Consider the following 16,406-nt stretch of genomic DNA (forward strand, 5'->3'; position numbering starts at 1 on the left):
AGGACTGTGTGGTGACTTCAGTATCTGGCCGTGCCTTTTTGCATGTCCTTTTTTCTTTCCTTCTATCTTTTCAGTTTAAGTTGAGAATCCTCTTGGAGTTTTAAGCTTGTCTTTAGGTTCTTTCATCCCACCGTGAACCTGGCCTGGCCATGGTCCTGCTTCATGTTCATTCTGATTGCCTCCTTTTGTTTATTTTAAGAAAAGTCCTTTTCCTTCCTCCTCCTCCTTCCTCTGCTGGAGCAGGAGCAGGAGCAGGAGCAGGAGCAGGAGCTGTCGTCTCTGCACTTCCTGCCATCCTGCTTCTCTCCGCCTCATCGACTCCCCATCTCACTTCAAATCTCAGTAGAAAACATATGTTCTCCCTTGTCTATACCTCTTAATTTCTCTTTTCCACTGTTATTGCTTTCTCTGTAATTGTATTATTTAACTTTGTTAAGCATTTTATAATATGAAAGATGTAGTTGAAAATAAAGTTGTATTATAATAAAATCATGTCGTGTAAAGCAAGTTGTTTTCCCAAGGAGTATAGAAGTCTCAGGATAGAAGTTAAAATGGTTGTTGTTCTGTATTCCTTGATCGTGCTAGTATAAAAGTTCCGTGTGTTGTGGAGAATTTCTCCCCTCATAGCCATTGTTGATAAGTAATTGGATTAAATAACTAATAAAATAAGGACCACCCTATTTGTAATTGTGACTTTTGTTAAATGGAAAATAATATTTTTATATTTGTGAGAGTCTTAAAAATTAAAGTAGCATTTTGAATAAATTGGAAAAGAAATGTCTCTAAAGGTATATTTTATAATCACCCTTTTGGATCCCTTTAGTGTACCAGACTAATATTTATTTATTTGCACCAGGTGGGAAAAGTCATTTTGTCTTTGAATCCCATTCTCCTCATAAAATAGAGTTATTGTGTCTTTTGCATTTGGTTCATTGCCCATTGGGATATTCATTGGTTATCACAAATTGCCTCCATGCCTTGGCAAAAGTCCAGACAGTACATGGACAATTTGGACTTCAGCATTGGCCGTTGCTGCCCACATGAGTCCTGAGACTATGGCTCTATTACCTTTTTCAGCTTCATTTCCCAGGGAAGAGTCGAGTGAGCTATCCTTTCTTCTCCATATGTTCTTCCCCCTCAAAAACACTTTAATAGCATCATCTTAGTTGATTGGAAAGGAGCTTAGAATCAACGAAAGGGGTTAACAATGGGTTTGCACACTTTCTTTTTTATTTCTATGCCTTGTTTACATTTTCAAAAACAGGTTTTAATTTTATTACATTTTTCCGAATAGTATGGCTGGAAAAAAATATATTTGCTTTTTCAGTGTACTGTGTACTGCTTTTCCTTCTTTCAAAAACTTGTCCTTTTTAGCTTTATCTTACAAAAAATGATTATTGTTATTCATAGTTGGAAAAATAAAGCATCCATTTACATTTCTACTCTGCAGAAGTTTGATTATATAGTACATATATTTACAGTTTATAACTCACTTTTATATATGTTGCTTCAGTGTAAAATTTTACTTAACTTTAACCCAGCTTAAAGATGATATTGCTTATATGGCATTCTTGCTACTTTTGTATTATCCTGTGATCTATAATCATAAAAGCTAGCTGGGAAACAGAAAGTTTGGGGATTGGTGTGTCAAATAGAATTTGACTTTTCACAATTTGTCTCAATCTTTATGCCAAGAATGATCATGAAAGTTCACATGAATGATGATTTCTTATTTTACAGATATTTCTATAAAACAGATGTTTTATAACATTTCTACTTTCTGATAAATTCAGTTTTGTAAAGAAAGTGAAAGAAGCCTATTTGAAGCAGTTTATATAGACTGTGGAGTGAGAAGCAATGTCCAAAGATCATATAGCCAGGGGCTTCTGGGTGGCCGCAATTGGTTGAGCTTCCAGCTTTCAGTTTCCCTTCTGGTCTGTTCTGGTCATGATCTCAGGGTCCTGGGATTGAGGCTCATTTCTGGTCTGTGCTCTGCTTGGAGTTGGCTTGGGACTTTCTCCCTCTCTCTCTGCCCCAACCCCACGTGCTCCCTCCCTTTCCTCTCTGTCTCTTGCAAATAAATAAATAAATCTTAAGAAAAAGATTATATAGCCAAACTCATCTGTCCACTTGAGCAGAGAGAATTCTGTATTTTTTTTTTAAGGTTTCCAGGAATAAAACATGCAGTCTTCTAATTGTCTATTTGTTGAGTTGGATACTTATAAATTGTTCTTTATTTCCTAAATTTCATTTTTGTAGTTTATTTTATTTTTTTAAGAAAGAGAAGAAGCAAGTAAATTCTTTGAGCAATTACGCTTGTTAATATACCTGGGGGCCTATTTTGAAATAAACTATATATGGTAAAAGAGCTGTCTCATTTTAAATTTTGGCATTAAAGATTTGAGATTTGTGCAGTTGTAATTTTTTTGGTGATAGATTTATACTTGTGGTAGGTAAAATATTTGAATAAAGAAGTGATATACTAGATAATTATTTTTTCCCACATTTATAACATGACCTATACTTTAGCCCTTGGTGTTATATTTCCTGAGGTGAATCTGATTTCTTTTTCTTTTTTTTTTAAGATTTTATTTATTTATTTGACAGAGAGAAATCATGAGTAGATGGAGAGGCAGGCAGAGAGAGAGAGGGAAGCAGGCTCCCTGCCGAGCAGAGAGTCCGATGCGGGACTCGATCCCAGGACCCTGAGATCATGACCTGAGCCGAAGGCAGCGGCTTAACCCACTGAGCCACCCAGGCGCCCCGGTGAATCTGATTTCTTGATTCCTGGTACATCAGCACTAGGAATGTGCGCTGCAGAAACACCTTATTTATTTTAACACGTGTTTTGTTACTCTTCTCTAAAAAAATACCTTGTTCAGATTGTTCTGTTATTTCTTGTTCTTGGGGTATGAATTTCTCCATTTAGTGAGCCTGCCTACTGACTGTCCTTCATCATGGTTCATCTTTTCTTGGAGTCTGTAAGTTTTTACTGTGATGTATCTTTAGGAAGGGTCTAGTCTGTCCTGTGTCATGCATCCTGGAAGTATCCCTGTAAAGAGGTTTCACATCTGCCCCTAACAGTTTCTAAAGTTTTACCAGTTCAGGGCTACTTTATCTTTTCAAATTTTTTTGCTTGGGGAAGGGGTAGAGATTCTAACTCATGAATGTAGTGTGGATTTCAGTGCATGCTGTATGCATGGTATACACCTAACAGGATTCTGATTTTCCTCTGCGGACTTTTCCCCATTACCGAAATTGAGGTCATGTCTCCTTAGGCTTCCTGGCCAGTGAGTTTTCATATTTCTGCTTTTAACAGATAGGATGATCTTTCCTGTTTTTTGGCTTTATGAAGATCTTTCCACATACCTGTGGCTTGAAATAACCTCTCTGTATGGTGTTAGTCCACTTATAACCATTAAGGCTTATACCTGGTTCCAGAAGTTATAGTAGCTTCAGCTCTTGCTCTCTTTCCTCTGTTTCTTACAACTGTGGATTATCCTCACTTGTTTCAAGCTCAATTCTCTACTGTTTTACTGGTTGTATTTTGTCAAGCCTTTCACTGTGTTTGGATCTGGCTGGGATTAAGAGGCACAAGAATGCTATTATGTAATCTTAAATTATTTTAGATTTATAGTGTTTTTTGTTTGTTCATCACCTTTCTGTCAACATATCAAATATTTTGTGCCTACCATGTACTGAGTACTTTGAGAAATGAAGATCTTTGGCTAGATCCTGCCTTTAAGAAATAGTCTGATTAAAAAATGGACAGAGGGGGCACCTGGCTCAGTAGGTTAAGCCTCTGCCTTCGGCTCAGGTCATGATCTCGGGGTTCTGGGATTGAGCCCCACATCAGGCTCTCTGCTCAGCGGGGAGCCTGCTTCCTTCTCTCTCTCTGCCTGCCTCTCTGGCTGCTTGTGATCTCTCTCTGTCAAATAAATAGGTAAAATAAAATAAAAACCTTAAAAAAAGATTTAAAAAAAAAGTGGGCAGAAGGCCTGAACAGACATTTTTCTGAAGAAGACATACAGATGGCCACTAGACACATGAAAAGATGTTCAACATCACTAATCATCAGGGAAATGCAAATCAAAACCACAATGAGATATCACCCGATGCCTGTCAGAGCGGCTAAAATCAAAAAGAAAGGAAATAACAAGTGTTGGCAAGAATGTGGAGAAAAAGAAACCCTTGTGCACTGGTGGTGGGAATCTAATTGGTGCAGCCACTTTGGAAAACAGCATGGAGGTTCTTCAAAAGATTAAAAATAGAAATATAATCCAATAATTCCACCACTCGGTATTTACCCAAAGAAAACAAAAACAGTAACACAAAAGGATATGCTCCACTATGTTCTTTGCATCATTATTTACACTAGCCAGATATGGAAGCAACTTAAATGTCCATTGACAGATGGATAGAGAAGATGTAAACACACACACACACACACACACACACACACACGGGAATATTATATGGCCATAAAAAGGATTATGTTGCCATTGTGGGGAAAACATGGATGGACCTAGAGGCCATTATGTTAGTTGAAGTTAGTCAGAGAGGGGTGCTTAGGTGTCTCAGTGGGTTAAAGCCTCTATCCTTCGCTCTTGTCATGATCCCAGGGTCCTGGGATCAAGCCCTGCATCAGGCTCTCTGCTCAGCAGGGACCCTGCCTCCCTCTCTCTCTCTCTCTGCCTGCCTCTGTCTACTTGTAATCTCTGTTAAATAAATAAATAAAATCTTTTAAAAAAATTAGATAAAGACAAATACCTCATGATTTCACTTCTACATGGAATTTAAAAAACAAAACGAATAAACAAAAAGAATCAGACCTATAAATAGGTTTGAGAGAGAACACTGATAGTTGCTAGAGGAAAGGAGGGTGAGGAACAGGCAACATGGGTGAGGAGTGAGAGACACAGGCCTCTAGTTACGGAATGAATAAGTTGTGGGAATAAAAGGTACAGCACAGGGAATATAGTCAATGATATTGTAATAGCATATGGTGACAGATGGTAACTACACTTGTGGTGAGCATAGCATAACATGTAGAGATGTTAGATCACTATGTTGTACACCTGAACCTAATGTAACATTGTGTGTCAACTACACTCAGAAATGTTTTAAAAAGAAAAATAAAACAATAAGATGAAAAATATGCTTTGGTCCCCATAATATATGTCTGCCCACATACGTGGACCCATAAGCTATAGGTTTATGTTGTGTATATAGAAAGGGGTCATTATTACATTTTTATTACAGTCTGTCACAAAATTTTAAAATTATTCAGAATTGTCCACAAAATTCCAAAATATATGACCTGTTCAGTTTGAAAGTTCTGCTTAATAAGTAGCTATTTATCAATGTCCGTTATCTAAAAGATGATCTATAATCTTTTGGGGATATTTTACTTCCTAAGTTGGAAATAAAAAGATCTTCTAAAACTGTTGTCTTATAGGTAAAAGAATGTGACATTTCAACATTTGAACCTGAAATCAGCATGCAATTTTCAGGCCACATGGATGAATGCCAACTTTTGCATTTCCTGTGTGTATCCTGTGACCATTCTCTCTGGGGTGAGTGATTTCTAAGAGTATCTGGCAGCAAACCAGATGCCAGCCAGCCATGGACTGCCCTAACAAATACTGCTAAGAGTTATAAATTAAACACTGGTGATGTGTGATGTGTAAGGCAGTTAATTTAGTTGGTCTGGATTAACTGTCAGCTCCAGAAAACTGTATTCCCATAATGTGAAATCTGTACTTATCAAGTTTGGAGGTGAGTAATAATTAACAATAGGGAATCATTTGTTAAAATGTGAAATTATAAAATGCCTTCTTTTGGATTTAAAGCAGTGTTTCGGTGGCTAGCCATATATTTTAAATGATTTTCATTTTAAAAGTTCAAGGACTTTAGCGTTTTTTGAAAGATAGTTACAATTTTGTATAAAATAGAGTTTTTTGGATCATATACTTTCCATTACCTTATAATATCAGTTTTGCTTCCCGTATAGCATAAAATTATATGCATTATCAATATTTAGGTTTCTTAAAAATTCATTCAGTAAATTATATTGGAGATTTACATTTACAGTGAATTTTGGTTTTCCAGTTTCATTCTGGGAAATTACATTGAGAGAAAAGACTGATTATTATCTTATCCATGCATTTTTCTGAATATTTGAATTATTTTTACTTTACCAAGCCATCCATTTTTTTTAGAACATCTTTCAAAGAGTTCATGCGTCTTCCTGAGGACACCTGACCTTTTGAAGCCTCATAATTCACACCTAGATGTCACCAGTCTTTCCCATGTTAACAGTTTTGACTATGTTTTATTATATATGCCTTCGGCGCCGAGCCAGGACAGCTACAAGAGGAGAAATGATGAACAGCCATAGAACTATAGAATCAAACAGCCGGACTTCCCCTCTCAACGCAGAGGTGGTCCAGTATGCCAAAGAAGTAGTCGATTTCAGTTCCCATTATGGAAGTGAGAACAGTATGTCCTATACCATGTGGAATTTGGCAAGTGTACCGAATGTATTTCCAAGTTCTGGTGACTTCACTCAGACAGCTGTATTTCGAACTTATGGAACATGGTGGGATCAGTGTCCTAGTGCTTCCTTGCCATTCAAGAGGACACCGCCTAATTTTCAAAGCCAAGACTACGTGGAACTTGCTTTTGAACAACAGGTGTATCCAACAGCCGTTCATGTTCTGGAAACCTATCATCCTGGAGCCGTCATCAGAATTCTGGCTTGTTCTGCAAATCCCTATTCCCCAATTCTACCAGCTGAAGTAAGGTAAGACTCATTTTTTAATGACCAAGTTATATGGCTGAAAGGTTTTGTTTGTTTTAATAATGGAGGTCTTTTCTTACTCTTTTAGGTAATTTCAACAAATTGGATTTTCAAAATTTTCTTTAGTTTTCTGATAGGGAAAAGAAAGATCATGCATTTAAAGCTGTACTCATTCTTTATACCTTTAACACTTGACGCTGTAATATTCATAGATCATGAGATTTGTGTGTCACAAGTTATAATAAACAAAAAACGTGATTTCAGCTAATTGGGATGTGGGCCAGTCTGAGAAGTTAGTAGGAAATATGACCTGTAACATATATTCAAACAAACGTCATGTTACTGCTTTACACACAGTAACTCAAAGTAGATCTATATAGAGTGATAGTTTAGGAGGGGTACTTAGGGGATTAGTTTTAATCTTAGGGGAATGTCTTTGTAGCAAGCATATTCATTTAAAAACAAATGTTGCTTTGATTCATACATTCTTTCTAAAAGCCTATTTATTTACATCAATTTGCACAGCAATGCCCCCTCTCTCTCTTTTTGTAGTTCAGCCTCCTCTTTTTAAAAAAATATAATTCCTGATCCAGTGATATATTCACATGGTTCAGTAATTTAAAAAGCACATAATGCAGTCTTGCATGTATTCTGTTCTCCCTGTGCCTAAGGCCCAGCTGTCTTCAAAGAAACCACTTTATCCACTCATTTATTTCTTTCCAGAGTTTCCTTATGAAGATATAAGCAAATACAAATATGTTTTTGTTTTCTTTATACACAAACAGTAAGCAGACTCTTCACACCATCCTCTACCTTGTTTCACCTAATGGCATATACTGTACCTTTTCATATAAATGCGAAGAGAGGTTCCTCATTCTTTTCTGTGGTTGCAAGAAAAGCACAGTGTTGGGACGCCTGGGTGGCTCAGTTGGTTGGGCAGCTGCCTTCGGCTCAGGTCGTGATCCCAGCGTCCTGGGATCCAGTCCCACATCGGGCTCCTTGCTTGGCGGGGAGCCTGCTTCTCCCTCTGCCTCTGCCTGCCATTCTGTCTGCCTGTGCTCGCTCTCTCCCCTCTCTCTCTGATAAATAAATAAAATCTTTAAAAAAAAAAAAAAAAAAAGAAAAGCACAGTGTACATGTATCCCCACTTATTAACCAATCACCTTTTGATGGGTACTTAGTTTTTCCATACTTTTGCTCTTATGAACATTAATGCAGTGAATAACCATGTCATGAATGAGTTTCCGTATGTGCAAGTATGTCTGTGGGTTAAGATTCCAAAATAATTGCTGGGCCAGGGCGGAGGGGGGGGCGGTCTACGCATTTGCCATGTTGATATATAGTGCCAAATTTCTCTTCAAAGAAGCTCTGCTTATTTATATTCCTGCCAGTATTGTATATGCATACATGTTTTGTCCAGGCCTCACCTACAGAGTGTGTTCATAAATTTTAATATTTTTGTCATTTTGGTAGGTGAAAATGTTATCTCATGTAAACCTTAAGTTAAAATATTTATTATCTCTGAGGTTGAATATGCTTTCATGTTTAAGAGCCATTTATTTATTATCTGATCATATTATTTGCTCATTTTTCTATTACTTGTTGATACCACTGATCCTTCTATCACTGTACTAATTTGTTAAATATGTGTGTCTTCCATGTGCTAAGTGTTGATTTGTGTACTGGAGATACAGCAGTAAACAAGAACAAAATAGACAAGAAGCCCTGCCAATTTGAATTTATTCTAACCCCAGAGCAGTTTGTGGACCCCTGTTAAGTTGTCAGTCCCCAGCTGCCACTGAAGGAGGAGTGGGGACAAGGATCAGTTATACTGCTTCCTTAAAGGCCCCTCATCCCCTCAGCTCTAAGGGAACACCTCCCCAGTCTCAGGAAACAAATGCAGAGTACAGCTCAGCTCAAGCTGGAGTCTGCTGGGAAAGTCTTTATTTGTCCTTTTCAGAATGACCTTGATAATTAATCGTGAATATTATTAATGAGCCTATTTAAAAAAAAACAAAACAGAAAACCACATAATATACAGATAGGTTTTGGTTTGTTTCTGAGAAAAAAAGTACTTTGGGCAGGATCCTTTCTTATGTGAGAGTTGTTTTTATTGGATTCTGTCATTCTTTGTGTCTTTCCTACAAAGTTAAGCACTTTTTCCCCTGAAAAGCTAGGCAAATTTGGGAATGAGATCTATGAAACATGTAATATCTTTAAACCATAATGTCTGCATAATTCATTTTGAATATAAATTGTGCTCTTGGGTTCCTAGAGTTGTGGTATATGGTTGTGATTAAAGTGACAACTTTATTTACAAATGTAGCAATAATTAGAATTTGCTTATTTTATTTTTAGCTTTATTCCACAGAAAATACCATTCCTTTAAATTTTAAGAGAAAAGGAATCTAACCAATATATGTTATTGCAGGATAAAAAAGGACCTTTTAAATTTTACTGATTATGAAATCAGTAGAGGTTTCATTGTTTAAAAAAAAAACTTGTTATAAAATATCAAGAAAGAAAATACACGGAAAAAACAAAACAAAACAAAACCTACAACTCTCCCCAGATTCAGTAACTGTTAACATTTTGGTGAATTTCTTTAAACAGAAACATTGACCACTTCTCTGCCACTTCACTGCTGGGAATAAAACAAAGAACCTGACAAACGTGGCTTTTGTTGTTTGAGTGTTACAGGCCAGCCTGGAAGAAGACTGGGAACTCATAGAGATCATGTGCAGGTGGAGGGCAAACCTGGTCTGTGGGGCGCAGAGAGGTCTTCCTTAAGGAAGTGACTTAACAGAGACCCAAAAGTTGAGTGAAGCTTTAGTTTGGATAGGAAACGTGGAGAAAGAACGGCACATTGCAAAGGTGAAGTCGTGAGGTGAGGTGTTGGTGTTTAAAGAAGTGACAAGGTCTGAGTGTAGACAACAAGCTAGCAAAGGGCCACAGGCGTGGAGTGCCATTCTTTTGATCTAGACTAGTGGTTTCTAGACTTTGGAAATCACAGGGCTCTTAGATCCAGTGTCTGAGAAGCAGACCTTGAGAGGACTTTTGTTATGCGGAGGATTGCAATGGAAAGGCTCCTGGAGGAACCTCTGTGAGAATGGGGAGAGCACTGCAGGGAAGGGAAGAAGTCAGACAAGGATGCACTTTCATAAGAAGTCCCAGTCAGCCTCGAGGAAAAGTTGCTTCCATGTGCTAAGAGCCAGGCTCTTAGGTTCCTACACCGGTTTATCTTGGACTAGGGGCTAGAGAAGTGGCAAGGGGAATGGAAATCTGCCAGGCACAGGCCACCCTCTGGATGAAGAGGCTCAAGTAGTTCTCTGAAGAAGGCTGCAGGGGGAAGCCCTTAGCCGCAAAGCAAGAACGTGAGGAGGCTGGGCCCACAGAACTGCCCAGGAGGTCTGAGTGGAGTACAGGTAGGGGGCGTTGGCTCTCATAAACTAGGAAACATAATAATAGTAAACATCAGAGAACTGATATAGATTGTCAGATTATTTACTTTGCTAAATAAGTACACCTCAAAAGGCAAACCCTTGAAATACTAACGTTATTTATCATCATCATCACTTCATAAAAGAAACCTCAGTTTATACTGAGAAGTTGGCATGATCAGAATCTAAAGAGTGGTTGGCGACTTTACGTGTGTATGTGTGCGTATTTTTATATACACCAATACACTTCCTTATTTTTCACATTTATTCATGGAAATCTCCATCACACACTGTTGTTTAGGAACCCCGGGACTGTACTACCTATTATTTTAATTGAGCGCATGGTTTTATGCCTACCTTAAGAGTTAGCAAGCGAGTGTGTTGGGAGTGGCTCAGGAATTGGCATGAAATGGACTTGTAATCCCAGAACATTCAAAAATTAAAAGCAGTCTTTCCCCATTTTATCTGGTTTCCTTTTTTTTTGTTCAGTAAAGTGAAGTAGACAAGTTACAGGTAGTTCTATAAGATCTCAAAGTCTTCTGACATCTTGCCTAGCACCTGATTCAGAGAAAAGAAAATCAGTAGTATCCAATGTCCCTGTCCTGAGGGTAGGATCTTAATGGATGCTTATGTAAGGGTCAGAAGTTAGGCTAGCATGGGGTTACACATTGGAAGAAAGAGACAGGAAAAGAGGAGAAAATAAAAGGATAAATTGAGGTCATATTAAAGAAACTGATTAGAATAAAGTTATTTGGGGATAAAACTCAGTGGTATGTATTTTTCTGAGTGTTAAAAGCACTTGTTATATAATACTGAAGTTAAGAAAGCAGAAAGTGGTTGTCGTAGAGTGAATTTGCTGCCAAAGGGAGTTGCTTAGACAACAGTTTCACAAATTGGTCATAGTGTGGTCCTGACTTTGTAGGCCAAGAAGCATGATTTTGTTAAAGCAGATGCTAGTTAGTTCCAATTAGAGATGGGCTGGGAGGCAGGGAGTGAGTAGATGTATATCAGAATACTCTTCTTTTATTCTTGTTGGTGCTCCTCTTCTGTCCTTTCACTTTGAGCTGATGGAACGGAGCAGCGTTAGCAAGAGAACTTTCTTTGTGCTGGCTGCTAGATACACTTACCAACCAGGAGAAATTTTGGTTAGAAGGGAAGCTTTTTGCATCCATGTGCCAAGTTTCCAACCTAAGTATGCTGTAAAACTTGTTTCTCTGGTTTCCATTGGTGAACATCTCTCTTTCTCTATTTACCAGTTGCTTCTGGGGAGCCCTAGAGGGACGTTCTCAATGAGGGCAGCAACAAATTAACATCACGGAGGTGGAGTGGTTTGTTTGTTTCTAGGTACTGGACACATAGTAGGCATTCAGTAGTACTATCAACAGAATGGGGAAATAGGTGGGCGGATGAAGAGAATGCCCTTGGTTACCATCCCAGAATTAAGTGCTCTGAGCACAGCCAGAATGGAATTCCAAGCTGAATTTTCATATGTAATACTGTAGATTTAAATACTTACATAGGACATTGGAGTCTGTCAGATTTGTCCCATACACACACACACACACACACACACACATAGTATGTGACTACATAGTAAACAGATAAATGTATAGACTACAGAAGGCATGACTTAAAGCAGTTTGATCTCCTTAACACTGTACTGGGTCAAGAGGACTGAAAGAGTTGAGCTGTCTCACAGTAAGGAGAGTGTGTGTGTGTGTGTGTGTGTGTGTGTTCATCCACATGTGTGCACGTGTACATTTGTTTGTATTTGCTTGCTTGTTTTCGCTGACTAGATTTTAAGATTCTGGCTTCAGTTTTCCAGAATAAAGTAATATTGGCATATTATCTTATTGAATAAAATAGATACCTTTCTCTTTCTAACTTTGAAATAATATATTGTAATTCTATTAGGAAATTTTAAATAAAAATCTGCTTTAATGCAGACACCTCAGGATCAATTTGTATTGGTCTTATGGTTAATGTTAGTTTAATTCAGATGGCCACAGACCTATAAAATAATTTTTCCCTTTTTATAATTTTTGCTACTTTTTAGGTCATCAAGAAAAAGTAAAATATAAATAATTTAGATACATGAAAGTTTTTTATATTTAGACATATTTTTAAATATTTCTAAAAACTGGTGATATTAAAAAAACAAACATGATGATGTTCTTTATACTATCATATCTACAATTTAAGATATATGTGTAAGTAAATATAGAATATTCATGCTACATAGAAGAAGCAAAAATGTTACTAAAATAACATTAATACTGATATGTTTAAATATACTAGAAAGGTTAAGGAAGTCAATTTAAAGCATCATCTAACTTTGTCCATTCTGCAAGGTAGGTAGGGAGGAGTTTAGTGGTTAATACCTTATTAAAATAGAATCGTCTCTAGGCAGTGCTTTTCTTTAAGCTGTTTGTAAATTTATGTAATTTGCATTATAAAGCAGTTCAAACTATACGTGAAGAACATGTGTTAGTTGTGTGTTTATTTATTGCAAAGGACCTGGCAGAGGTGATTTCTATATCACATTTTCAGTGTTTCTGTTAAGCCTCATAAAAACTCCTCAGTGAAGCTAAATCATAATAGATGGGGTTAGACCACATGTGTTGTGACCCAGTATGGGTCATTACTTTACAGGGTCCTGCGCAGTCCTTGTTTCCCAGACAATAGCGTTCCTCTAACATCTGATGTCATTTTAGTGTGGCAACAAGTAGTAAGAGTTTACTGTTTACATATAGTAAAACCATTTGCCTCATGATTTTTGGAAATATACTGTCCCAAATTAGGAATGCATTTTCCCACCAACATGGTTTTAAATGATTAATACTTCAGTTCCTTGTATCTGTATGGCTAGCTCTATTTAACTGCATAGGTTTACATTAGAGTGTTGAAATCAGTTCTGTTGTTAGGAAACCTCAAGATTTTTGCAGTTACGCTCTAGGGGTACTTGGGTCTAGCCTGGCACTCCAGGTGGGCTTTACTGCCTTGTCAGAGGAAGAGCAAGATGTCCAGCGTGCTTTCCTTCACTCTGAACCTGCTACAACTTGCTCTACTCCTTAGAACTCTTCCCTAGTCTCCCAAGGTTGGTTAGAGAGCGACACTGATCTCTCCATTCCTACTTCCGTGTTATCTCCAGGTATAATACTCACAGGTTCTTTATGTTTGATGGGTTTTATAAAAGCAGCAGATATGAAGTGATTATAAAGGTGCTCGTAACTGCGAAAGTTCCTACTATAATGGTAGTGATGTGTTTAAATGATCCCCAAGAACTTATGCCGTGTGCTTCCAGATTGGTGCTCTGTGCCTTTCTCGCTGCCATCTTGGCCTAAAGACCATTAGGGTACCTGCATGTTGATGACTTCTGTAGTTTTGACTCACACTCTTTTGTCTATTTCAGTTTCCTAAATGCCTTGCGGTAATCAATTTTTACTTAAATCTTGATAGGTCACTTGGCCAAGGAAATGAATAGACGATATATTAAAAAGAAAGAACCTTATATGATTCATAAGTTTATGAAAACATTTTAAGTGTTATTGGTAATCAGTGAATTATAAATTATGTCTTGTGGAGATGTGGCTTACCGTGAAATTACAGATTATTTTTAAAAAATAAATAAAACTTTCAGTAGTCATTCTTTTTGAAGAGTTCATGTATTATTTGAGAGAGAGAGAGAGAGAGAATGTGTGCGTGCAGGGGGTAGGGGAGGTGTGGGGGGTAAAGAGAGAGAGAGAATCTTAAGCAGACTCCGTGCTGAGTGTGGAGACACAGGACTCAGTCTCATAAGATCATGGCCGAAGCTGAAATCAAGAGTCAGAGGTTTAACTGAGCCACCCAGGCATCCTTCAGTAGTCATTCTGAAATGCTATTGGCATAAGCTTCTTTGAAAGCAGTTTGAAGTATGTGTTGAGAGACTTAGAAATACTTAGTCTTTGACATGAAATCTGTATTTAAAAAATTCTGCTAACTAAAGTCATTAGAAATGGAAAGATGTTTATTAAAGTGTTTTTTTTGTCTGCACTTTTAAGTTTCTCTGATATATTTGGGAATAATATTAGAAATGGTTACTAATAACACATATGTGAGAATATTACATATCTAATGATGCTACATTATGGAGAATCTTTAAATAATTTTGGAAAATAGTTTTATAAGGAGACCTCTATGAAGGGATGGCATGTGAATTGGACCTTGAAGAATCAATGGGCTGATAATTGCAGGTTGGGCATTTTGTTGTGGGGAGACAACATGATCAAAGACACAATGGTGGAAATGAGTTTTTTATCCAGAAGGTAATGACTAATCTGGCTGGAACGTGGGGTTCATCTTGGAGGAGTAGGAGAAAATGTTATTTACGTGGTATGTGTTAGATACTTGCTAGATACGGAACATACACAGATGGCTGAAAGAGGAGAATAATGGGAATTCAGAGGAAAAGCATATAAAAGCAAGAATTTCGTGAAAAGTTTGACGAAACTTAATGACCAGATGAAAGAAAATTAGAGATAATGGAAGTTTTGAGTTTATATGACACCAGTAAAGAAATGAAAAAGCTGGACAAGGAGACCCTGGTGTGACAAGAAACTCAGTGTCATTTCCACAGTTGGTTTAGGACAGGGACACGTAAGAGCTTTGTTCATCCTGTGCGCCTTATTCTGACTTAGGGTTTCCTTTTTCTGTGAAACCAAATGGTGTTCCTTATGTAGTTCTAGCGATGCCAGTTTCTAACTGACCAATGTGAAATTTGCCAGAAAGAACTTTCTAGGGAATTATAAAAATAATTTAAGCAGTATAGATATTTCAAAGTATATGGCATTTAGTATATATTTTTTTATGTACTGGAAACAATACTTGTGTTTAATTCTGTTCACCTTATTTCATACCTTTGTGCATCACACGAACATATTGGAATGGGGCCATAATCTTAAGGTAACAGTAAATTTCATTCCAAAGCGTATTATAGGTAAGTTTCTTTCTTTGGCAGATGGGAGATTCTTTGGTCCGAGAAACCGACGAAGGTGAATGCTTCCCAGGCTCGCCAGTTTAAACCTTGTATCAAGCAGATAAATTTTCCCACAAACCTCATACGGCTGGAAGTAAATAGTTCTCTTCTGGATTATTACACTGAATTAGATGCTGTCGTGTTACATGGTACAAAGGACAAGCCAGTGCTTTCTCTCAAGACTTCACTTATTGACATGAATGATTTAGAAGATGATGACTATGAAGAAAAGGATGTTTGTGGAATGGATAGTCTTAACAAAAAGTTTAGTAGTACTGCCCTCGGGGAGGGGCCAAATAATGGATATTTTGATAAACTGCCTTATGAGGTAAGCCAAAGATAATTAGTAGCAGTATTGACATAACACTATAATTTTTAAATGTTTAGATATTAATGTTAATTTTACTATCAGAGAAATGCAAGTGTTGGTAAAGTGTATGTAATCTCATGTATTATATATAATTAACCTTTGAACAACATGGTTTTTAAACTGTATGGGCCCACTTATACATAGATTTTTTTTTTACAGTGTTATACTGTAAATGCATCTTCCTTAGGATTTTCTTAACATTTTCTCTTCTCTAGCTTATGTCATTGAAAGAATATAGTCATAATACATATAAATATACAAAATGTGTTACTTGACTATTTGTGTTCACTGTAAGGTTTAATTAAGTCAACAATAGGCTCTTAATAGTTGACTTTTTGGGGAGTCAGAAGTTATATATGGATTTTCAGCTGTGGGCGGGGGGGATGACAGCCTTAACTTTTGTTATTGTTCAAGGGTCAGCTATGTTTTGATTTTGAAAAAACTAGACAAAATTATGTCACGTAATCTTACCACTTCTGTCTTGCATTAGAGTGTTAGTAAGACTGTGAAAGGGATGCTTATCTACTTGATAAGCCCATAGTTCCCTCTACTAACTCTCGTTTATAATCTACTGACTAGTTACAATTTTTGGTCTAGGTAGGTGGAAGGAGCCTCTGCCGAAAGCCTTGTTTTCACTGTGTCTCTCCAGGGGCATTTATGCAGTATGTTTAGCATCCCTGGCTCCCAGGCATCAGATGCCAGAAGCGGACCACCAGGCATTTTTTGTCCCTCGCTGACAGCTGCTGTGTGTGGTTAAAAACAATATAACCAAGTCTTTTT

The 16,406-nt window shown here is 37.3% G+C and overlaps 1 protein-coding gene across 1 annotated transcript in view; it reads left to right on the forward strand.

The window, feature by feature from the left end:
• FBXL4 (F-box and leucine rich repeat protein 4) overlaps positions 1-16,406 on the forward strand; it is a 79,196-nt gene that overhangs the window by 11,386 nt on the left and 51,404 nt on the right. Inside the window, exons 2-4 of the mRNA XM_044245251.1 lie at positions 5,459-5,576; positions 6,222-6,805; positions 15,239-15,584. Coding sequence (XP_044101186.1) covers positions 6,294-6,805; positions 15,239-15,584 — 858 coding nt within the window. The 5' untranslated portion in view covers positions 5,459-5,576; positions 6,222-6,293. The remainder of the gene's footprint in view (positions 1-5,458; positions 5,577-6,221; positions 6,806-15,238; positions 15,585-16,406) is intronic.

This window comes from Neovison vison, chromosome 1 (assembly GCF_020171115.1).
Source record: "Neovison vison isolate M4711 chromosome 1, ASM_NN_V1, whole genome shotgun sequence".
In the NCBI taxonomy this organism is placed as follows: domain Eukaryota; kingdom Metazoa; phylum Chordata; class Mammalia; order Carnivora; family Mustelidae; genus Neogale; species Neogale vison.